This window comes from Terrapene carolina, unplaced genomic scaffold, assembly GCF_002925995.2.
Source record: "Terrapene carolina triunguis isolate 2854851 unplaced genomic scaffold, T_m_triunguis-2.0 Scaffold58, whole genome shotgun sequence".
NCBI classification, from domain to species: Eukaryota; Metazoa; Chordata; order Testudines; family Emydidae; genus Terrapene; species Terrapene triunguis.
This window is the reverse complement of record NW_020664409.1, coordinates 55692699-55717654: the sequence shown is the minus strand read 5'-3', so window position 1 is coordinate 55717654 and position 24956 is coordinate 55692699. Positions and strand designations below refer to the sequence as shown.

The 24956-nt window shown below is 39.3% G+C and overlaps 1 protein-coding gene across 1 annotated transcript in view; it reads right to left on the bottom strand.

Moving 5' to 3' along the window:
- CSPP1 (centrosome and spindle pole associated protein 1) overlaps positions 1-24956 on the bottom strand; it is a 150063-nt gene that overhangs the window by 108499 nt on the left and 16608 nt on the right. Inside the window, exons 5-8 of the mRNA XM_026659714.1 lie at positions 21887-21987; positions 17775-17855; positions 5573-5674; positions 380-825 (exon numbers count right to left, since the gene is read on the bottom strand). Of these exons, the coding sequence (XP_026515499.1) occupies positions 380-825; positions 5573-5674; positions 17775-17855; positions 21887-21987 (730 nt within the window). The remainder of the gene's footprint in view (positions 1-379; positions 826-5572; positions 5675-17774; positions 17856-21886; positions 21988-24956) is intronic.

Sequence of the window (24956 nt, the reverse complement as noted above, 5' to 3'; positions counted from 1 at the left end):
GCAGGGAAAAGGAAATTTTTGGTCAAGTTTTCCTTAATCTTAGGAAACAAGCCATGGGGGTCTAACATCCACCCCCCCCTCCCCCCCAAAAAGGGGGGGGGAACGACTCTGCTTCTCAGGTCTCACCTGAAAGATACACACACAATACACTGCACAGAATTCAAAGCATCAGCCTCAGAAGGATCCACAACAGAATCAACCCTCCTAGAGTTTGAATCTATGATTCAAGGGAGTCTAAGTATTTCAAATCTGATGCTCAGTACCACTAAACGATAACCTCTTATGGCTTGAATAACTCATCGTTTTTAGTGCTACAGCCCCATTACCAATAGCATTAAGGAAGTAAAGAAAAGAAGTGGAAAACTGAATTTAAAAATACCTTTCAGCATGGAACACCCGCAGAGGCTTTTTGTCATAGTCACTTTCATATCTAAATCTAGGGTCCATTTCCTCATTTATCTCAGGATCATAGTCTAAGTTGTAATGTCTTCTATCAAAATGACGATCCTCATCAAATCTGTGATGTCTTCTAGGAGAAATATTAGGTTTGCTATCAAACCTGTGATGCTTTCTATTGGAAATGTCCCGTTCTTCATCAAGTTTTTTGTGCAATATTCTATCTCTTAGTTCAGCATCATCGTCTAGTCTGCGATATCGATCCTCCTCCAGTCGCCTCCTATTTAGTAGCTCTTCATAAGCTTCCGTGGAAGTAAAAGCATCTTTCTTTGGAGGTTCTGAATCTGCACAAGAGGGCTGTACTTGTGAACGTAGTCCTGGTTGGACTCTAGTAATAGCAGTAGATTTTTTACTTCTTTCTGTCTCATGCTGTTTAATAGAAAAAACAGTATTAAAAGATACAACTACAAAGAAAGTAATAACCTTCATTCATCATCTCAGTATAATTCACATTTTCCATCAGTGCTTCAGCAATAGTTTGATTCTGCATTTATGATAATCTCCTAATTTTAAACTCTCCCCAAATGAGGATTTTAAAAAAATCCTCTTAAATAGGGACTTAAATGCTAGGGAAAATTTTCCTGAAAAAACAATACTCTTCATCTTATCTGATCACTTATTTTCACTGACAATGGGATGGCCAGCAGTCCTCAATAACAGGCTTCCCATTAACTCAGTTTAGATAATGAAATGACCTTCCGATTTGAAGGCAGAGGGACTCCATAGTGCTTGTTAACCCTTATATCTTGTCACATGCACAAATGTCCTGATTACACTGAGGTTCCAGCAGTCTGTGATACTCCTTTGTCTGACCAGAACATGGTTTTGGGGTTCAAAAACCCTTTTTATTTTTTCCCTGCAAAAACTGTGACTAAGTGGAAGTATGGTATAATGGTTAGAGAGCTAGACTGTGACTCATTAGCTCAATTCCTTGCTCCACCGCTGACCTTGGGCAAGTCACTAAGGCTATGTTTACACTACAAATTACTTCAGTATAACCTACGTTGTTCACAGTTTGAGGGGTTCAGCTGCATTGCTGTAAATGATATAGTGTAGACATAGCCTTAGTTTCTCTGTACCTTAGTTCCCCATCCATGAAATGCAGATAATAGTATTTCTCTACCTCAGAGGAGGTATTAGATGATAAACACATTAAAGATAGTGAGCCGCTAATGGAGTCCATATAAATACAACAGATAGATAAGAATAAATAAATCTCTCAAAGAGTTTCAGTCACTTTAAGAAAAAGGGGCTACGCTGATCTCCACGCTCTGCTGTGGTGCATGAGGCCTTCCCTTACCAGCACCAAACAAAATGGTGGACAAGCCTCAAAATAAATACAAGACTGCCTGCAGCCAAGATGCTACTCAGGACAGAGCTGGCAAGGATTGCAGCACCGACACTCAACTGGACCACATATCAGACAAACTCAGTCCTTGACCTCCCACAGCACAGTACAGTGGCCCATTCTATTGAAGCAGTACAAGATGCACTGTCAAAGCCTGTCCCCACCAGGAGAATCCAGAACTCCAGGAAGTGCCTGCCCATTGGGGCTGTCAAATCAGTGCAAATTTGCCTCTTCTCCAGTAGTGGCTTTGGAGGGATTATGGAGGGCCCCATCAGTTCTGAAGCAGATGCCCTTAGTTAGGGCAAAGAAGCAGCAATTTATCAAGAATAACTCTCAGCTTTCTCCCACCTCCTTTTAACCTCTGGGGTGCAAGATGCCCCTTCACACTATTTCCCTGAAGTCTTTCTTCGTGTCCTCATGTATGTGCTCACACTTCAGAGACCCAAGAAAATACACCTCCCAAAGCACAAGGGGAAGGAGGACCTTAAAGAAGAAATTTTCTCCCCACCCCAAAAGTTTTCTTAGAGATTGCTTTGATTCTTTCTAGATCTTCCAAATCTTCTGAACAGGGTGGAATGTCTTTCCAGGATTGCCTTTCCTTCTCCCATTCTCCCAGATAAATAAAAAGAGCTTCAGGAATAGCAAATAAGAAAAAAACCCTAAAAGCAAATTAAAGAGAATCATATTCCTCTAATTCCTCTGGCTCAGACATGGAGGAATCAGACCTAGAAACCCTGTCTAGTTGTTTCTGCCTAATTCTTTGTGCCAACTACAAGAAGATTATTTATATTTCCAGTGTGGAAACAAAGTGAGCAGAGTTCTCAAGACCCAAGAGAAAATTCACAAAAAAATCCTCAGATCCTCTCAATAGATTTGATTGAAATTATCAGCCTGGAAAGATGGGAACACCTTAACAGGAGACAGCCCCTTCACAGACTGTACACAAGGTTCTACAGTAGCCTAAAAGACAAAATGCCTTCTTTTCAGATACCCAAAGTATACAACAAAGCAGTGTCATCACTGGATGAGGGTGCTGTAAATTCTGTTGCAGGGTCTTTCAAAAGATCCAGGAGACAGGCAGCTAGAGAACCATGGGTTGGAATTTTGAAGCCTCAGCAGCATCAATGCAAATTTCAGTTCTGTCCACTATCTTACAGCATGTATAATTCTCAGAATCCAGCAAGGACTAGATAATGGATTCCAATATAAAAAGATGTCTGGCTGCTGCCTTTGTGACCATCTCTCTTTAGATGGAGAGAAATTCTCAACTAAACTCTCATCCTAGAATCTCATCCAATGCACTGGCGGATAAGTACTTATAAATATACCCACACAGAGACCCTCCAAAAAGCTCTCAGAAGGACTCCTCTTTTGAAGAGAAAAATCTTTCTTCCAGAATCCACATATACCTGGGAACTTCAACACCAAACGAGTCCCTTTCAACTGTTCTGCAAAGACAGTCCACAAAAACACTGCACTATAGCCATCATGGCACAGATCACAAAACTTAAGTTTCACAGGAAAGGACACACCTAGCACCAGCAGCACTATCCAAACAAGAACTGCAGATAGCCAACAACCAGTATTTCTCACATCAAACATAAGGTACAGAGAATAACCTGTCAATTTTTTCTTAATGGCAACAGACCAGACTCTTTGATGGATACTGGAAATGGTCTCCCAGGGTTATTCATTGATATGACTCGTGCTGATCTTTATCCGATTACTAAAGCAAGACATTATAAAAAGAGACAATACACCCAAGCTATTCAACACTTGATAGTTAAATGTGCCATACTGCCCGTTTAAGATGATCAGCTTTTTTCCAAATCTACTAGAAAAAGATCTCACACATCATTAGTGCCTGGAGAACAAACTAGCCTTTTACTCTCAAACTGACTAAAACTATCAGAAAAAGACCCTGCACAGTTAGTCACAAAGTGTTTGTGTGGAAGGGTGGGCAATATTTTTACTTACTTGCAGAGAAAAAGGAAGAGAAGGGAAGCCATTTAGGCTCAAAAAGGTGTTCCTGCTCAGCAAGGAAATCTTACAGACTGCCTGCACCTGATTGGAGGAAGGACTTCTGTAGTGTGAGAATGGGCTGAATTCCCCAGGCACCAGGCTTAATAGTCTTTTTTCTTACATTTACCAAGTTCATGGAATCACTCTGTGTGTATATATCATTAGGTCACTTACACATGCACACATACACACACTCTCTCTCTAATGCATGTAAGGTACCTAAGGGCCCCTAAGTGATTCCAACGCAGGAGGCTCCTCTCCCAGGAGGGAAGTAATTTAAAACTTTACCCTTTGAAGACTTTTAAGCATCCCACAAAAACATAAAACTTGCTCTTGGAAATCTTATTTAGCCAAAACTCCCATCAACTTCAGTGAGAGTTTTGGATATGTGTACACTAGAGACCTTACAGCAGCACAGCTGTACAGATGCAGCTGCGCCGCTGTAAGATCTCCCGGGTAGCCGCTCTATGCTGAGAGAGCTCTCCCGTCGACATAATTAAACCACTCCCAACGAGTGATGGTAGCTATGTCGGCCGGAGAGCATGTCCCACTGACACAGTGCTGTCCACACCAGCGTAACTCATATCGCTCGGGGGGGGGGGGGGGGTTTTTTTCACATCCCTGAGCAACCTAAGTTATACTAACAAAAGTGCTAGTGTAGACATAACCTGTGTAAGGACAGTAAGACCATGTTTTAGAGCCAAACTTATAGGCTGCTTTACAGGGCAACACACAGATTATCCATGACCACATACTTAGTTGGAAGGGATGGATAAGGGTGTGGGTATATCTTTTAAAAAACATATAGCTTTATATTTATTTTTGCATTCATTTAACTAGTTATATATTTAACTGTGTCCTTAACATTGGAAGCATGCTAGGTAAGAAGTCATACTTTATGCCACATTTTCCATTTCCACCAGTAATAAGGCAAACTTGACAGAAAAAAAAATCAAAATTGGGGTCAATCTACCCAGTGTGGCTATATTATGTTAAAAACATTAAATTGTTTACACTTGTTTAAAATATATTTTATTATTGTGCTGTGTTAGACAGTAGATTTTTTATATCTGTAGATATTGTAGACAAAGAAAGCCTAAAATACTAAGAAATATTCTTCCTCTGTCTATTATTGTTTTATAGTGACAGGTCCTACACACACACACAAAAACACTTGAAAGATAGATTCCTGAGATTACAGTCTAAACAAGGGATACCACATGCATCAAGAGGGGGAAGGGTGAGTAAAGACTTAATTATACACGTACCTTGATGCAGTTTGCTTTAAAATAAGTTCCCCTCTTCTCTCAATTAAAAAAAAAAAAAAAAAAAAAAACTAACAAGGGTACTAGGGGGACAGAGACTAATCAGAGAAGCAAAAATGGCTCCAGAATAGTGATAATTGCTAAAATTATCTTCCTGTGGAAAAAAGGGGTGAGTATTGAGGAGGAATATTATCAGCAAACACAAATTCTTTACTGCTCTTCTTCTGAAGAGACTTAGAATGTATCACACGTAGGGTGACCAGATGTCCCGATTTTATAGGGACAGTCCCGATATTTGGGGCTTTTTCTTATATAGGCTCCTATTACCCCCCACCCCCGTTCCAATTTTTCACACTTGCTGTCTGGTCACCCTAATCACACGTAAAACCTCCAGAACAATTAGACAACTGACATTGAGAAAAATTCTTAACCTTATTTAAGTTCTCTCAGAGTGAATTGACTTCAGCAAAATCTGTATTACCTCTGTGTTTTTCTTTCCTATTTTCCTTAACCTTTCATTCCACTCTTCCTTGTCTCTGAGATACTGATTGTATTCCCTGTTTCTTTCAAGCCGCAGTTTTTCCTGAAACAGACATTGGAAAGTGCTTCATAACTTTGTGCTTTAGGGAGAGGGCTTTTAACTTTGCAGGAGATATTAAAATAATAATTTATTTCTTTTTTGCTTCTTTTTGATGTACAAATAGGGCCTGAAGGTATTTAGTTTTTATTGGTTTGTCATTGGGTCAGGGTTGTATACATGCACCTTATTCATGCATATGACATCAGATTTTTTAAGGCTAGCAGTGTCCACTCAGGCCACTTTTACACCAACGTGCCCTTGTGCCACCCCACCATGCAAAGACATAAAGGGCAGAGTGTGTACAACTGCCCCTCATTTCTTTTTCTAATACAGAACACCATATAAGTAGTTTCAGGGAAATAGGGTGGATCATGGAATCTGCATGGACAACATCTCTCAAAGAACCACAGCTACTGTACAGCAAATAACCCTATTATAACCTTATCCTAGAAGTCTGAAACGCAGCCTCACTTGTGTTCTTGGGGGGGGGGGGGGTTTGAAGTTGATTCATGAGGTTTGTTACTGTTTAAAATCTCTCCTCTGGAAGGTAATCTAGAGTAACGCTGATCTAGAGTAACACTGCTCCTATGAACTCTGTGCTCTGAGTCTGAGTGAGTATGGATTTCTCTTTATTGCCTTTGAAACTTGGTGGGGCAGAGAACTTCAGGATTGCTTGAAAGAAGCTGACCAGCAGTTCTGATTAGCCAGTTGGTTAGGTAAGAATACTCCTGGCTTCCTTGTCATCTTAGATGAGCTGCAACTATCATCAGACATTTGGTGACAACACTTGAGTATGGAAGAGAGGCTGGTGGCCAGGACTTTGCATTGGTAGTGAGATGTTCCTAGTAGGAACCTGAGATATCTACTGTGAGCCAGTTGTTTTCATAGAATCACAGGACTGGAAGGGGCCTTGAGAAATCTTCTAGTCCAGTCCCCTGCACTCAAGACAGGACTAAGTATTATCTACCATCCCTGACAGGTGTTTGTCTAACCTGGAGATTTTTAAGAGCAATGACAGAGATTCTACAAACTCCCTAGGCAAGTTTTTCCTAACATCCAACCTAAACTGCCCTTGCTGCAATTTAAGCTCATTGCTTCTTGTTCTGTCCTCAGAGGTTGAAGAGAACAATTTTTCTCCTCCCTCCTTGTAACCATCTTTTATGTACTTAAAAACTGTTATGTCCTCCCTCAGTCTTCTCTTCTCCAGACTAAACAAACCGATTTTTTTTTCCAATCTTCCCTCATAGGTCATGTTTTCTAGACCTTTAACCATTTTTGTTGTTCTTCTCTGGACTTTCTCCAATTTGGCCACATCTTTCCTGAAATGTGGCACCCAGAACTGGACACAATACTTCAGTTGAGGCCTAGTCAGCGTACAGTAGAGTGGAAGAATTACTTCTCATGTCTGGCTTAAAACACACCTGCAAAATACATCCCAGAATGATGTTTGCTTTTTTTGGAACAGTGTTACACTAGTGACTCATATTTAGCTTGTGATTCACTGTGACCCCCAGCTCCCTTTCTGCAGTACTCCTTCCTAGTCAGTCATTTGCCATTTTGTAGGTGTGCAACTGATTGTTCCTTTCTAAGTGGATCACTTTGCATTTTTCCTTATTGAATTTCATCCTATTTACTTCAGACCATTTCTCCAGTTTGTCCAGATCATTTTGAATTTTAATCCTATCCTCCAAAGCACTTGCAACCCCTCCCAGCTTGGTATCGTCTGCAAACTTTATAAGTGTACTCTCTGTGCCATTATCTAAATCACTGATGAAGATACTGAACACAACCAGACCCAGAACTGATCCTTGCAGGACCCCACTTGATATGCCCTTTCAGCTTGACTGTGAAGATATGAAACATGACAGGAGGCATCTTGCAGGTCAAGAACTGCAAACCAGTCCTGAGGATCAAATGAAGGGATTACAGAAGTTAGGATCATCATTCAGAATCTGGAGAAGTGGATGAAGATTTTGAGACAAAGGTCGAGGATTGGCTTTCAACCCCCCTTCCCCACCCTTTTTTTTAAAAAAAGATTAAAAAGTAGTGGGAATAAAAGCCCTGCCCTTGAACCTTTTTGTTTTAAACCATTCCCCCTCCTTTGGCAACCGTGATCTTCATACTCTCTGTGTCCAACATGGAGACTTCAAATAGGCAGGCTTACTACCTTTGTCAGGAACCTATCTGAAGTCCCAGACAGCAGGGCAGCTAAGGAGGCAGCAAAAGGTCACCTCCTGTAGAATCTCTGCTTCTTCCTCGGTAGCTCCGAATATCTCAGTGGCTAATCGTAGAATTGTCTCAACTGTTTCCTCTTAAGACTCAGAAACCTCAAGCACTAAAAAGACCAGAGCTGCCCAGGAATCTCTTGAAGTACAGAGGGCTTTGTCAGTGCCACTGCTGAAGAGTTCATTACCTTCAACTGGGAGGTCCTCAATTGTTGCCTGGACCTCTCTAGGGGATGATTGAAGCCATGACGACTCTATTGCTGTAGTCATTGTACATGCTGCTGAGGCATCCAGCAAAGTCTGCAAAGTTGTGTGTGTACTTGGCTGACCTTCAGCCATTAGGGACTTTAGACATTAGAGAATGCCTGGTGCTTCTTGGGCAATTTATCAATGCAATTAGACAGTTTGCGCCCCCATCTAAAAAGTCCTATGTAGAGAGCAGCACTTGATAATTTGTTACTGTCATCTGAAGGCTTGCAGACTAGTATACCATCTGGCCAAAAAGAACCAGTTTGGAGGGAATTTTTTTCCCCCACAGGGACCACTAAATTGGATCCATTTTAGTGGTCCCTGCTATTTCGTTCTCTCTTGTACTGCTTGCACAAGAAAGATGGCTACAGGATGAGTGTAAAATATTCAGATCCCTTCTTGCACACTCAATATCTCCTATCTGCTCTTTTGCATGTGACAGAAACAGAAGCCAGAGTACGCTAGATGGATTTAGCAGGTTCCAGCAGACTATCATGTATTGGCATGGCTAACCTCCCTGGAGTTGACAAGTGCAGTATGTCCAAGAGATTGTGGTTTTCCTCATGAACAGCTTTCAGGAGAATGTTTAAGATTCATACAATCCACTTTATTAAGTGCTGGAAAACCTTAAATATGCCCACAGATGCCAATGTATGTGAGCTCTCTGGCTTGTGAGGAGAAAATGAGGATACTGCAGCCAGAACTAGACACTCTTTCCCTAGAAATTGTTATTCCTCTCGCCTCTCAAGTAGCTGAAGGTTCAAGCAGCTGAGGTGACTGAGGAGGCTTAATCTGCCTCTTAGGTGAGGGAGATCTAGACCTATACACAATGGATGAAGGTGGCTTCCAGGAGTAGGGCTGAACACCCCAGGGGGTCCAGCATGGCCACAGCTATTACTGGTAAGAATAGTGTGCTGGAGCACAGCTCAGGGGATACAAAAAATGGTGGGGTCCCTGTAAGGCTCTAACTTCTTTCTACCAACTCTCAATCTTCCCTGGAATCACTCCTTGGCTCCCACTGAGCTGCCCACGGGGGTAGATTGAGAATGTACAGGGAATAATTCTCTGACGCACTCAGCAGAAGAGGAAAAAGAGTATACTTCTTCTAATGGAAGGGCAATCCTGTCCAGAGTACCTTGCCTGTGAAAAGGGGAGGTTGGTATAGGAGACACCTTTCCTGGCAAGCTCGGTGACTCTATGGCTGGGAGCATTGCAACAACCTCTCTGAGCCTTTCCAGCACCAATTACTTCGGTTCCAGACCCTTTGACAAGTTGCTCGGTACAATATACTGTTTTGGTGCAGAGATAGCCAGTACTAACACAACAAGTATCATAGAGGTAGTCTGTACGGAGGTGGAGGGTACCCTCCACACATGTAGTCAGTGTATGGGAGGAGCACTGAGTGCAGAGTAGCACTCTGTGTTAGGGTTGGTACCAAGGGCAGCATGGTTCTTAGGTTTAGATAGTATCACCAGTGCCACCTTAGATGTTGGTATCAGGATACTAGAAGGAAAGATTACTCAATTTACAATAATTGTAGGTTCTTGGAGATGTGTCGTCCATCTATGCTCCTTTACTGGTGCACATACGCCCAACAGCTTGAGTTCAGATTATTTTGGCCAACAGTATCCATTGGAAGTTGTGTCTGCACCCTCAGTGTCCTTATGCCTCCAAATGAGGGCATTAAAGGTGGGACATCCCAACCACCCCACAATTCCTTCTCCAGTATCCTTCACCAGAATCCAGGTGTTATCAGACTCCACAGTAACAGGGAAGGAGGATGGGTCATCAAATATATAGAGAGAACACATTCTGAAGAACCAATTACTGTAAGAGAACTAATAGTTTCTTCTTCGAGTACTTGTCAATATATATATACTCTACTAATGGTGACTCACAAGCAGTGACCTAGATTACAGGAGGTGGGTACTGGAATTCTACCTAAACGATTATTTTAGGACAGCCCCACCAAAATGAACATCAGGCCTTGACATTACCACTATGGTGTAATGCTGGATGAACATGTGCACTGAACACAGGTAGGTGCCCTACATATTTTTAGTATTAGAACATTTCTCAAAGAAGTAAGAGAAGCTGCTTGCACTCTCACAGAGTGCATTCTCACTCCCATTGTGGATCTATGTTAGCTAATTCATAGCACAGACCCATACAAGTAAAAATCCAGTTAAAAAGTCTTTATGTTGAAATGGTGTGACCTCTCATCCAGTCTCCATAAGCTATTAACAGTCTGGAGCAGTGGTTCTGAACCTTTCCAGATGATTGTACCCCTTTCAGGAGTCTGATTTGTCTTAAGTACCCCCAGTTTCACCTCACTTCAAAATTACTTGCTTACAAAATCAGACATAAAAATACAAAAGTGTCACAGCACACTATTACTGAAAAATTGCTTGCTTTCTCATGTTTACCATATAATTATAAAATAAATCCATTGGAATATAAGTACTGTACTTACATTTCAGTGTGATACTGAGCCTGTTTTACACTTGTGAGCCTTGTCTGAAGCCCAAGCCCAAGCCCTGCCACCCGGGACTCAAGCATGTAACTTAGTTTCCCGGGGGGCCCCCTATGGCGTCAGGCACCAGGCAATTGCCCTGCTTGCCACCTCCTAATGCCAGCCCTGCATTTGTGACCCCCCTAAACCCATTCCATGACCACCCTCGCAGCTGCAAGCCCCATGTCAAGAAACACTGATTTAGAGTACTGCCCCCCAGAAGACCTCTTAGTACCCCCAGGGGGACTAGATGTGGGGGGTTGCTGCAGCACCCCTACATTTTGCACAGGGCTCCCCTGCTGCCACTGCCATGCCCAGGGATCCCTGCTGCTGCCATCGCCGCCGCCGCACCCGGCAGCCAGGACCCGAGGATGCCAGGCCCAGGCAGCAGTGGGAGTCCCTGAGTGCAGGCGGTGGCAGCTGGGATGCCCAGCGGTGGCAGTGGAGTTTAATTGTTAGCTGAAACAGATAAGCATCAAGCTTATTGGTAATCGGTTAAACTTTTACATCCCTAATGGAAGTCAGAGTATCTTCTGTATAAATTTTGGGTGAGGTCTCAATGACACCCCATCTTTATGAAAAGCTGTACCTGGATGCCCTGCATTAATGCTTGGGTCTCACTTACCCTTCTGGTCAATGTTATTGCTACCAAAAAGGCTGGTTTGATGGAAAGATGAAACAGGGAACATGTTGATAGTAGATCAAAGGGTGGGCACATAAACACACATCAGTGCAATATTTAGATCCCAAGGAGAGGGAGGTTCTCTGACTGGGGGAAATACACCCTCAGAAGGCCTTTTAGGAACCAAACCATGTTGGGTGTGAAAATGTGGAATATCCCTAAATTGGAGGGTGGGAGGCTGAGATGGCTGCCAGGTGAATCCTCATATTGCTCACTGAAAATCCAGAGTTCTTTAATAACAGAAGGTAACACCGTATGTCTGGTATCTAAGTGATAAATGGAGATAACTGGTGTTGTTGTGCCCAGACAATGAATCTCTTCCACTTGCCAGATTAAACATGCCCTTGAGAGTCCTTTCTACTGTGGATAAGAATGTTTTGCACTTCAGTTAAGATACTCTCCACTGATGTTACCCAGCCAGTGTCCATGCCATGAGGCGCAGAGAGTGTGGCTGCAGATGGAGGATATGGCTGACTCTGAGATATTACGTATTGCTGGAGAGGCAGTTGTACTGGAGATTGGATGGAGAGATTCTTTAACACTAATAACTACCTAATTATATACAACTACTTACATAAAGAAGAGCCACACAGAGAGCAAACAAGTTCGGACACTCCAAGTTCCAGCTCGTAGTCATGCATGATGAGAAGGAACTCAGAAGTGACTGGGGTCACCTTATCCTTTATGCTTTCAGTCAGAGACACAAGGACATTTGGGACGTAGGCATAGTCCCCAGAAGACAGTGCTGGCCAAAACAAATTGAACTCAAGTACACTGGGTCATGAACATAAACAATAGGATACATATAGACAAGCACTCGAAGAAAACTAAGTCTTTACAACCTTCTGACCTTTCAAGGAAAAAGCCCAGGGCAAGTTATGGTGAGTCTTTTAGTCTCTTGCTAGGTGCTAGGTAAGGTGGCCTGCATTTGAGTTCATCTTTGGAACAGTACTTCTTTCTGCTTTTAAGTGCTGACACAGAGGTATTGGTGGATGAACAAGGCCTTGCACAGGCAACCCTGATTCTGGTATTTCCTAACTTTTCAGTGCTTGACTTTGTAACCTTAATAATGTTCTTTTAAAGCAGCTTGTGTGTAATTTCCTATGTTTTTAAGGAAGCAAATTGAAAAAAATCAGATATTCCATCATGTAGCGTTATACTGACATCTACATGGGACATCAGCAGGGTTGGAATCTTTAGACTGACTACGAAGACCTCTGCCACTTGAGCTAACGGAGTAACTGATGGCAGTAGTAAGCCGTCACGCTCTATCCCATTCTCTTCACCTAGCCAGTCACATTTTCCACTCCTCAGACTTCTCATTCCAATCCCAGTTTCCTTGCTTAGCTAGTCCTTGTCTCACCACTCCAGGCTCCCCATCCCAGTCTTGCTGTCCAACCATTTCAAGTCCCCCCACCCCTGAATTCTTTGTCCCCAGTCTCCTTGCCCAGCCAGTCCCAGTTCCCCTGTCCCAGCTCCTCATCTAATCTCTCTCTCACCCCCATCCTAACCTCCAGTTGCTTCCCCACCCACATTCCCCCATTCTTATCTCCTTCCTTTGGCTCCTGCCCACTCTCTGTATCTCCCCCGGCCCCACAGGTTCATTATCCAAGTCTTTTTATGCAGCCAGTCCCACTTCTCACCCTGCCACCCAGTTCCTCCTCAGATGTCTCTCCTCTTCCCTCACCTCCTTGCATAGTTATCCCTGCCCTCCCCATTGGCTCCTCATCCAACCTCAGACTCCTTACTGATCTACTGGCTCCCAGACATGCACCCCCCAGCTCCCAATCTCCGTGCCCAGCCAGCTGCAGTCCTCCCTAAACTAACTCTCATTCCCAGTTTCCCTCTCTTCCACCTGCCAGCCTCCAATCCCAGTTTCCAGCTCCCACCCCCTTAGGCTCCCTGCGCCACTCTACTCTTCCCCCACTCTCCAGCAAGTCCAGTTTTTGTCCCCTCTACATTCAAATTAGACAGCTTCCTCCTCCATGCTGCCTGGGCCCATCAAGGGAGTCAATGAGAGCACAGGAGAAATAGGCTGTGCCCCCCCCACACACACACGGATTGTCCAGTGGTTAGGGTGCAAGCACAGGATGTGGGAAACCTGGATTCAAGTACCCGCTGTTCCACAGACTTCCTCTGTGACCTTGTGTGACACTGAACCAGAAAGGGTTAAGCAACTAACAGGCTACATGACCCAAATTCAACCTTTAGAGACATATTAGAGAAGTACTGTATGTAAATGGTAATTAAGGCTATTTCTTACAAATAGCTAACAAAACCATGTTAGATAGACTAGAGCTTTGAAATACAAACCTGTATTGGCAGAGAATTAGAGGTAAATACTAACTGGATTTGTTTACTTATATCTTGTTAGATGTTAACCATGTAGATGGTTCCTATCTGTTACTATATTCTATTGATTCAGAGATCAAAAGGGAATTGTAACATTTAGATGGAACTTGGGTGTAACAATATCATTGTCTATATTTCTTTTTGACGTTTGTAGTAAACTGTCTATGAACTTCTTACTGGATAATTACCTTGTGCTGCTGAATGTAACTAGTTACCTGTGTATGCACAGGAAATAGGTGGCTTTGAAGTAAAACCACCTAATACTTCACCCAAGTAATACCTGCTGTCAATAGGCTATCAATAACCTGCCAGAGTTCTATAAAAGAACTCTGATCCTGTATCTCAGATCTCCTTAAGCTTCGTCAAGGGAAATTTAAGTCGCAAGACTGAGATCTCCAGCTCGTCTGGATCACCCTGATATTGGACATTGGACTATAACCTAAGGAATGAATTCTGAAAGAACTTTTTGCAACGCTGAAGCTCACCATCTCTACTATGAAACTGACGTAAGAACTTTATTCATATCTGTACGTGTAATGAACTTTTAACCAGTACTCGCTCCCTCTTTTCTTTTTTAATAAATTTTAGTTTAGTTAATAAGAATTGGCTGTAAGCATGTAAGATCTGAAATATTCATTGACCTGGTGAATAATGTGTCCGATCCTTTGGGATTGGTACAACTTTATATATGATGAACAAGATTTTCAGTAAACCTTATCATATTTGATTTGGCTGTCTGGATGGGAGCCCAAGGCTGGATTGCTTAAGGGAACTGTATTTTTTGGCTTCTGGGTAACCAGTAAGGCATTGTAGAAGCTGTTTTGTTGTTGGTTTGGTGAATTTATTAGAAAACCACCATTTTGAGGGATTGTCTGCCCCATTATTTGCAGTTTGCCCAGATTGAGCAATCTGAGGGTGGCCCCCTCCGGAACCCCAATCACACCTTGGGCAAGTCACTTAACCCCCATTTTACAGATGGGCAACTGACACAGAGGCTAAGAGTACCTACATCTCTCAGGGGTGTTATGAGGCTATTTACATACTGTGGTAACAGGAGCCATATAAGTATGATGGATGAAGAACGAGAGAGAGAGAGAGAAAAAACACGATTCTCCCCTTCCCCCCAGATAAAAATGGATTTACCCTCCTGAGAGTGACAAGAGTCAGGGCCAGCCCCCCTCACACCTTAAAATAAATGGAAATATGTCAACTAATAAAATACTGAGTCTCCAGAGGCAACAGCAGGAAAATAAACAGTGATCAGATAAAAAATTTTCCTGAGATTATTGCACTCAGTTTTCAGAACAAGGATTGTCTTTTGTAGCACCTAGCATAATGGGGCCCAATCCTAATTTTCATTACTGTAATACAAATAAAAATAAGAAATATACTAGTCATATGAACATGATTTTCCCCACCTTTGGCAGTATTTTTTGCTCCCTCTCTCCCTCAGTCAAAATGGATAATAATATACAAACACTACATATACATTCAGTTGCACCCCATGGTAAAATTTCAAGCAGAATTCACAACTCCACTTATTGGTAGAGTTATCACCATGGGTCTGACATGTTGATAATAGTTTATTGAATGAAGCTGATGTTCACAACAGCTACATTTTTAATCTTTTGGTCTTTGTGGTTTCTAGCAGGACAATGTAAAACTAGCAAGCAGCTATTGAAGGATAAAAGATAAAGTAGAGATAGCTTTAAGAGGACACAAAGTTGGCAATACTGCTCAACAGGGACCTCAACACACTGAGTGAATGTGTAAAACCTGCTGGGTTTTAATATGGCAGAGGTTACAGAAATTCAAGTGTTGATGTAAAATTAGCAGCTATGGCACATTCATAATACTTCAGTGCTATAAAGCCTGCCATATTTTAGCAGTCTTTAGATTCTTCACCATTAAAAAAAAAAGGATATATAATGTGCTAATATACAAAACCTTAAGTATTATGTCCTCATATATTTATAGTAACTGAACCGCTACATCTGTATGTCTTGCTCTTCATACATAAACATGTATGTGGAAAAGTGTGCAACTGGCAGAGTACTTGAAAACTGACTACACTGTAAGCTCTTTTGGACAGGGGCTCTCTTTTTGTTCTGTTTGTACAGTGCCTAGCACAATGTGGTCTGTACCATTACTAAGGCTCTTAGGCACTATGATAATACAAATAATAAAGGATATCAATATATTCTACATCTTCAAATATATTTATTTCAATTACAACACAGAATATAAAGTGTACAGTGCTCACTTTACATTTATTTTTATTACAAAAACATTTGCACTGTAAAAAACAAAAGAAATAGTATTTTTCAATTCACCTAACACAAGTACTGTAGTGCAATCTCTATCATGAAAGTTGAACTTACAAATGTAGAATTATGTCCAAAAAAAACTGTATTCAAAAATAAAACAATGTAAAACTTTAGAGCCTACAAGTCCACTCAGTCCTACTTCAGCCAATCGGTCAGACAAACAAGTTTGGTTACAATTTGCAGGAGATAATGCTGCCCACTTCTTGTTTAAAATGTCACCTGTAAGTGAGAACAGACATTCGCATGGCACTCTTGTAGCTGGCATTGCAAGATATTTCCGTGCCAGATGCGCTAAAGATTCATATGTCCCTTCATGCTTCAAACGCCGTTCCAGAGGACATGCGTCCATGCTGATAATGGGTTTTGCTCAATAACGACTCAAAGCAGAGAGGACCAACACATGTTCATTTTCCTCATCTGCGTCAGATGCCACCAGCAGAAGGTTGATTTTCCTTTTTGGTGGTTCAGGTTCTGTAGTTTCCACATCTGAGTGTTGCTCTTTTAAGGCTTCTGAAAGCGTGCTCCACACCTCGTCCCTCTCAGATTTTGGACAGCACTTCAGATTCTTAAACCTAGGGTCAAGTGCTGTAGCTAGTTTTAGAAACTCACACTGGTACCTTCTTTGCGTTTTGTCAAATCTGCTGTGAAAGTTTTCTTAAAATGAACATGTGCTGGGTCATCATCCGAGACTGCTATAATATGAAATGTATGGCAGAATGCGGGTAAAATAGAACAGGAGACATACAATTCTCCCCCAAGGAGTTAAGTCACAAATTTAATTAACGCATTATTTTTTTAACGAGCATCATCAGCATGGAAGCATGTCCTCTGGAATGGTGGCCGAAGCATGAAGGGACATACAAACGTTTAGCATATCTGGCACGTAAATACCGTGCAACACCAGCTACAAAAGTGCCATGCAAACGCCTGTTCTCACTTTCAGCTGACACTGTAAATAAGAAGCAAGCAGCAGTAGCTCCCATAAATGTAAACCAACTTGTTTGTTTTAGCAACTGGCCGAACAAGAAGTAGGACTGAGTGAACTTGGAGGCGCTAAAGTTTTACATTGTTTTGTTTTTGAGTACAGTTATATAACAAAAAAACAAAAAAAAATCTATATTTGTAAGTTACACTTTCACGATAAAGAGATTGCACTACAATACTTGTATTAGGTGAATTGAAAAATACCATTTCTCTTGTTTATCATTTTACAGCGCAAATATTTGTAATAAAAAATAATATAAAGTGAGCTCTGTACACTTTGTATTCTGTTTATAATAGAAATCAATATATTTGAAAACGTAGAAAAACCATCCAAAAAAATTTAATAACTTTCAATTGGTGTTCTATTATTTAGCAGTGCGATTAATCGCAATTAGTTTTTTTTAAATTGAGATTCGTTTTTTTTAGTTAAATCACGAGTTAACTGCGATTAATTGACAGCTCTTCTTAAAAGTAAAATTTGACCATTTCATTACCTACAAATCAGTGTACTGGATTACTCAAGGAAAAAGAATCTTGGTAATTAAATCAATCAATCAGAAAATAGATTTAGAATTAGAATTAGAAGGCTTCACCTTATTTAAAATTGACCTAACGATAAAGGAATATGTTCATATATGAAGTGGATAAAAAGTTTGGCAGGTTTTTTTTATTGTCAACTGGAAAGTCTATTTTTGCACAACACTGAAAACTTCAGTTTTTTTAATTCATTAGTTATATAAAATATTTACTGAATTTACACCTGCACACCTACCTTGGCTGACCTCCTCTCGCCAATAGGAAGAGATAGTCCCTGAGTATATGGATCTACTTCATTCGTTGTCAGATAATTTTTCTGTATAAAACAAAATGAATTATTCAATAAGTTTTGAACTACACCTCTACCCCGATAGAACACGAATTCGGATATAATGCCGTAAAGCAATGCTCCTGGGGGGCGGGGCTGCGCACTCTGGCAGATCAAAGCAAGTTCGATATAAGGCGGTTTCACCTATAACGCGGTAAGATTTTTGGGCTCCCGAGGACAGCGTTATATTGGGGTAGAGGTGTATCTAATTTTACTTGGCAAATACAGCACAGGATCTAAGAATTACACCTTCTGGAATATGACAGGGCAATTTGCTCCACTTTAATAAAAGAGAAATGAAAGGCAATCTTCACTTTTTGGAAAAGTAGGATATTTTTGGAATACAAACCAACAAAAGCTAAAAAAACTGCAGGTAAATGGTTTTATCTCTATATTATGTATTAATGATGGGCTGTTAGCCTTAATTTGAATTATCCCAGTTTGAATGTTTGCTATAGCTTTTCAGTATTCTTTTGTTTTATAGTTATTTAGGGTTGTTATATGAATTTGCCTCATTTAAAAATAGATAGAAGGTAATAATGGCTATATGTAAACCTATTAAAATACAAGCGAATGAAAGAATCCTCCAAGAAGTTACCTTGTTGATGAGTGAAAAGGTGAAAGGAATTTCACTATCAACAACTAAAGAACATATGCCCATGCTTCCTATTCCAGCAACGGGAATCTGCTTTATTACTAATATCGCTGTATAGTTACTAATTGGTATATCAATATTACTAATATCTATACTCTACAGCATACCAAAATGTCTATGTCAGCCCTTCCAATCTTACACCTCTATAGCAAACATACAACTTCAAAAGTGAGTGACCTCCCTAAATTGTATGCAGAATAGTTGTAGTCGTGTCAATCCCAGGAGATTAGAAAGACATGGTGGATGAGGTAATATCTGTAAGTGGACCAACTTCTGCTGGTGAGAGAGACAAGCTTTCGAGCAACACAAAGGTCTTCAGAAGTTGGTCCAATAAAAGATATTATCTCACCCACCTTGTCTGGCCTCCTTTAGCACAGTTATTACGGATTGCCCTAAAATCATCTCCAATGTATCCTCTATTTATTTTATAAAACACAACATTTTTAATAAAATATTGTCCGCTTGTGTTTCCATGTCTGCTGTCCTATTTCACTAGCATAATTTTCTTCTGTTATAATGTATATACGTTTTGTGCAACCCTAGAGGCACAAACAGATGAGACAATTTCCATCTGTTCCAGTCTAAATCTATATCATTATGAATCATACCTCACAATTACAAATGAATAGATTTAGCGGTGTTAACTACAGTAGAACCTCAAAGTTACAAACACCTTGAGAATGGAGGTTGTTCATAACGCTGAACAAAACATTATGTTTGTTCTTTCAAAAGTTTACAACTAAACATTGACTTAATACAGCTTTGAAACTTTACTATGCAGAAGAAAAATGCTGCTTTTAACCACCTTAATTTAAATTAAACAAGCACAGAGACGGTTTCCTTTCCTTGTCAAATTTTTTTTTTTTTTTTAAAATTTCCTTTTTTTTTTTTTAGTAGTTTGCATTTAACACAATACTAAACTGTATTTGTGGGTTTTGGGAGTTGTGAGTCTGCTGCTGCTTGATTGCATACTCCCAATTCCAAATGAGGTATGCAATTGACTGGTCAGTTCATAACTGGTGTTTGTGACTCTGAGGTTCTACTATATGCAAATACCCAGATACTGAAATTGGGCTAGATTAACAGAAAGAATGATGAATGATATTTTTGTCTGGAAAATATTAATGAATTCATTGTAATCCTTACCAATATTTGATTACTGCCAAATTTTAAACAGCTCTCATGATAAACTTCTCATTTTTAAAAAGATGCTTACAGAAAGTCAGAATTGATATGAAAATTTTGTTTTCTAGATAAGCATACAGTTTAGACGTTACCAACTAAAATACTCCAAGAGCTGCTCAGAATCACAGTATCACCTTACTTTGGAGACTGAAATTAGAGACCAAGGTCTAATCTCCTCCCGCAACTTTGAAAAGTTTAATATGGCTAACATATGTATGACGAAAGAAAATCTTAATATCTAAATGAATCTCAGTTAGGAATGGAATTAACAAGCAGTAATTCTTGCAATCAAAATACTAAATATAAAAGTAAAATAAAATGTTATGTTTATTGATGTTTTGAACAAAAATAAAGCAATTCAATATAAATCAAGATTTTCATTATTAGAATGTTAAATTAAAATTGTATATTAATTTCAAATTAAACCAAGAAAAAAAAAAAAACTAATTGTTTTACAAAAGCTCACTTAAATTAGAGATTAAAAGGCCAGTCGTTACAGTTGCTACTGCTATATGATAATTCTGTTGCGTGCCAGTGCAGTTATTAACACTGAATATATTAAACAGTAAGTTAGTATTTCACATAAAAACATTCTGTAATTTGAATAATTTGAACACAGCACATATTGCATTTAGTCTTTTAATGCTGCTCTTTCTACCATGTCACTCATCACTCCTTTATTTAAGAAGCTTTAATTTAAATTACTTAAAAGGGACACCACTAAATTAAAAAAAATTAAAAAAAAAAAGGTTACAATTCTGTCCACACATACTATAGTTATAATTAATGCCTAAGATTACATGTAACTAAAAGATTTTTTTTTCCAGTTTGTTTAATTTGCACATTGGCACCAATGTTTGATGCATAGTCAGTTCCACTGTTCCCCTATGTAGTCTGTCAGTTTAACCTCACTGAAGAGACATCTACAGTAGCAAAGGAGCAGAAAGCCCCTGAAAATTAACTTTTATTTTTTCTTCACATACTGTAGTTGGGGGCTCTTTCAAAAACTTGACTAATCTCAGAAAGTTCCATTAAAAAATTCTTTATGTATGGTGCCTGTCTAATGTAATTGATGAAGACTGGGGAGCATGCTTTGTAGCAAGTCTGTCTACGATAAGAAACAAACGGTTGAGGAGTCAGCATGATATAGCAATGATCGCAAATGCAAAGAAGAAAATCAATAAATGTGGTATAATTATATTAATGGGAAATAATAAGCATAGTATATCTTGCAATAAGCAAGCATACAAGTACTGTTAATCACAATAGTAGCACACAAACACAAACAAAAATCATGATTTTTTAATCCATTTCATTTGCACAAACCTGATTATAACAAAGCAAAAAGCTAATTTGGGCAGGGCGGAAAAAACATATTGCCAGCACCCTACCTTTCTTTTTGCCTGTGAAATACCCTAAAAGTCAGGGAAAACAGACTATTCATAAAGTGTCTTCCATTAAAAACATTTGATTTTACCAATTAAAAAAACAATTTTTAAAGAAACCTATTTATTCATCTATTTTAAACAAACTGGCAAGCAATGACACTAAACACACAGCAAAAATTACATTAAAACTTAATTTTTTTCATTTAACATTTAAAATCTGATAAATTAAAACCGGATTTAGAATATTCCCCACACACTCAAAAAAAAAAAAAATGAAAATTGTGCCAAGCTTCTTTTATACACGTTTAAGTTTTAAATCATCACAGTGGCATCTCATACACTGTACTAAGCAGAACAGCAACAGCCTTCTTTACAATCAAATTGGTAAAATTGTAAAAAGGTGCTGAAGAACTGAAGCACCATATTGGCTAAATTAATATTCTTACCTGAGTTATAAGATCATAATAGGGTAATCATGTATTAAGCAAATACCTGTTTGGCATGTTAAACACCCAAGAAGAGTAAAAAAGATGAGAGCAAACAAAATTAAAAAATATATATATTTTTTTAATCAAGTTGTATTATAGTAATTTGAAATCTCAAGACAGCAGGATCTGTGAAAGTCTAGAACATATAGCCCGTCATGGTGTTAGCATTTTAAACCACTTTGATTCTGGAAGCAGGTCTTTGAAATTGTCACAGCTCAGAATGAATTCTGTCTTCTCAAAAGGCTTTTTCATGGTGGTTTTGTTTTTTGTTAAAATCAGAGACTAATTTCAAAGAGGTTTTACCTGAGAAAGATATCGTCTATAATCTTGTCGAAGTTCCTCCTTTAGCTTATGTTTCTTTCTTTCATATTCATCTCCAAGAGGTAAACTCAAGCCATATTCATCTGTAAAGTTTAATACAATTCTTATTCACCTTCTATTAATACAAAACAGTACAAATAAGAGTTTTGTTACTTGCTGGAAAAGATATTTTTGGCTTTTTACCAGGTAACACAAAGGGAAAAAAACTAAAAATTATTCAAATAGTAATCGTGTGTTAAATTATGAAAGATCAACTGCAAACAATCATGCAGAAAGCATTATGAAAGTAGTGCCTGTTTTTTTTCTAAATTATAAAGAGTTTTCCCCCTTTGGTACTTATATTTCATTGCCTTAGAAGCAAATTTACCACAATCTGAACTCATAAGGATAAGTTTGCAAACATTTCTAAACAGCAATATTTTACATTACTCCATGCAATCTCTATACTCGATATTTAATCTTGAAGCAAGCAAATCACTTCTCTTTAGGACAAATGTTAGTGTAGAAACGAAGAATTTATTACCTGATATTTCACACTGTTTGTTATGCAATATCAAATGCTTCAGAGAATGTATTTTATAACATTCTACTTGTTTAGTATGAAACTCATATATACTGGCACCAATACAATTTTGAAGAGACTCACGGCCACAAGAAGCAATGCTGTTTCTTCATTCAACCTTTCTACTCTAAAGTTCTGAATTCTCTCTCTTAGACTATCAAATATGCTGTGACACAGATTCATATTTAGCCCTGCTTCAAGACTGTTTTAGGATTTTGAAATTGTTACACACTAATCTGTGTAGCAAATATATTTTAGTGTCCTCTGAAATCAAAACTGATTCTGAGAAATTAGAAAGAAATATCTTTTTGCCTCAAAAGACTAATAATTATTTCACTTGGCATCTGAAGAAAACGGAGAGAATGTCACAAAGTTAAACTAACAGGACAAGTAACAGACCAAGACCTAGAGCCAAATTTTGAAGGCTTAACATTTTTTTATCTATCTTCTCAGTCCATATATTTATGTACTGGGCTGAATATAATCAATCATTCTCCTGTAAACAAAGCTTTTTATTTTCTTCCCCAGCACTATATCATTTATCATCCTTTAGTTACAATGGAGAGGGGATGGAATATTGTTGTAAAGTATTGTTGCCTGTGATAACCTTGAAAGTATTTCGAGTTCAGCATGGTCTAACTGGAGTGAGCCAGCGGACTAGAAGCAAGAAATTTTAAAATTTTATTCCCAGGTCTGTTCCTGATTTACTGTGCGGCTTTAGGCAAATCTGTTTGCCTTATTTCCATCACTTCAGTTACTCATAGTGAGGATTAGTTAACGTCTGTATAGTGTGTTGATACATGAAGCACTATGTAAATGTTAAGAATCACTAATCCTGGACTCTCATTCTCCTGTTTGTACTTTAGATAGCTAAAACTCATTTTGTCGTTCTTTCTTTATAAAAGAAAGAACAAGAAAAAATGGCATAATGAAAGGATGCACATGATTGGCTTATGGCAGTTCCAGCTGAGCCAGGATAGGGCATAACCAATCCAGTCAGAATTTGTGAGCCAATCCGCCATCTGTTAAGTATGGACTCAGAAAGAGAAGAATATCAGAACACATTTTTGTGTTTGTTATTTTCAAACTGGCATTTACAGATTTCAGTTGCTGGTTGACAGAGGAGAGCTGCACAGGTGAGCTTCCATCCATAGTTGCTGGCTATTATTAGCCAATCTGGTTCAGTTTTTATAAAAAGGTGGGACAGATTAGCAAGAATAAGGTAAGAGTAAGTGTTTTTTATTTAAAAATTTTTACCTCCACTTTTTTTTTTTTAAGCTACACTCTTTTTAAAGCTATTCTAACCATAGTTTCCATAGAAACAGCAGCCAACCAGCAAGGAATTTCAGCTGCCTGCTGTTGATTTAGATTCCTAGGGAATTTAAGGTTGGATCAGCTTTTAAAAAAATAAAAAAAAAAAAAAAAAAAAAATGCCAAGAGTAACTAGCAGCTTAGAGTAAAAAACCGAGACCTGGAAATGCCAAATTTAAAAATAAAATCTATGGAATCTGGGCCTAATTCTGTTCTCACTTACAGCAGTAAATCCTCTAAAGCCAATGAAATGTCATTAGTGTAAAACCAGTGAGAAATCATAATCTGGTCTTTTGTCACAAAGTCTACGGTAATGGGCGGGAGGGTATTTAAAGTTTCATTTTATTTGTTAAATGATCTTTTTGATTATCCATCCAGAAAGACTCTGAAGATAACAATCACAACTGGATAGTGACCTAGGAGTTTACTACGGTTATTAATAGTTGTAGTGAAGGCCTATGCAGGGGCAGGTTGGACAGATATTCTGAAAAGAATGGTTTTGGATACGTTTAGAACTCTTTCTTTTTACAGAGGCTTGGACTATGAGAGGGGTTAGGGGAGCAAAAATACTAAAACTATGTTTCTACTAATTTTGTGAAGAGTCCTACTTTGAGTCACAGCCTTGCTCTTTCACTTCTGTTTGTTTTATGCATATGGTTATGTTGGGGTCCCCTAAGCATAGCTACCAGGTAACTCGGGAGAGTGGAAGGCCAAAGTGTCGATGAAGCTCTTTTGCTCTAGGCCTATCTGGAACCCCCAAACTCCATCTTGTGAACTCTCACTTACTTCTGTGTTTAATGCTTACAGGCTACAGCAGAAATGTAGTGGTCAGCGTTTTTAGCAGATGGCTCCAGTTTTACTCACACTAGCAGAAATAATAGAGATAAGAAAGAGGGGTAGTTAGTTTTGCAGATGTCTGATTCAAGGTCGCAGAGACTGGGAAAGTTTTCTCACAGGCGTATGGGAACTTTTCTAATTGTAACGGCTAGAGAAGGGAGAGGTGGGAGTAGTAAGAGGGAGTAACAGACAAAGGCTTACACAGAAACTGTTTGGGGTATAAAAGGTAAAAGTTATTTGTATTTGTTGCACTGGATTTGAGACATGCTGGTCTCCTGGTGCCATTTCAGAGCTCTGAAATAAACTTGGCTTGCTTTCTCCCCTCGGTGTCTTTATTGGTGC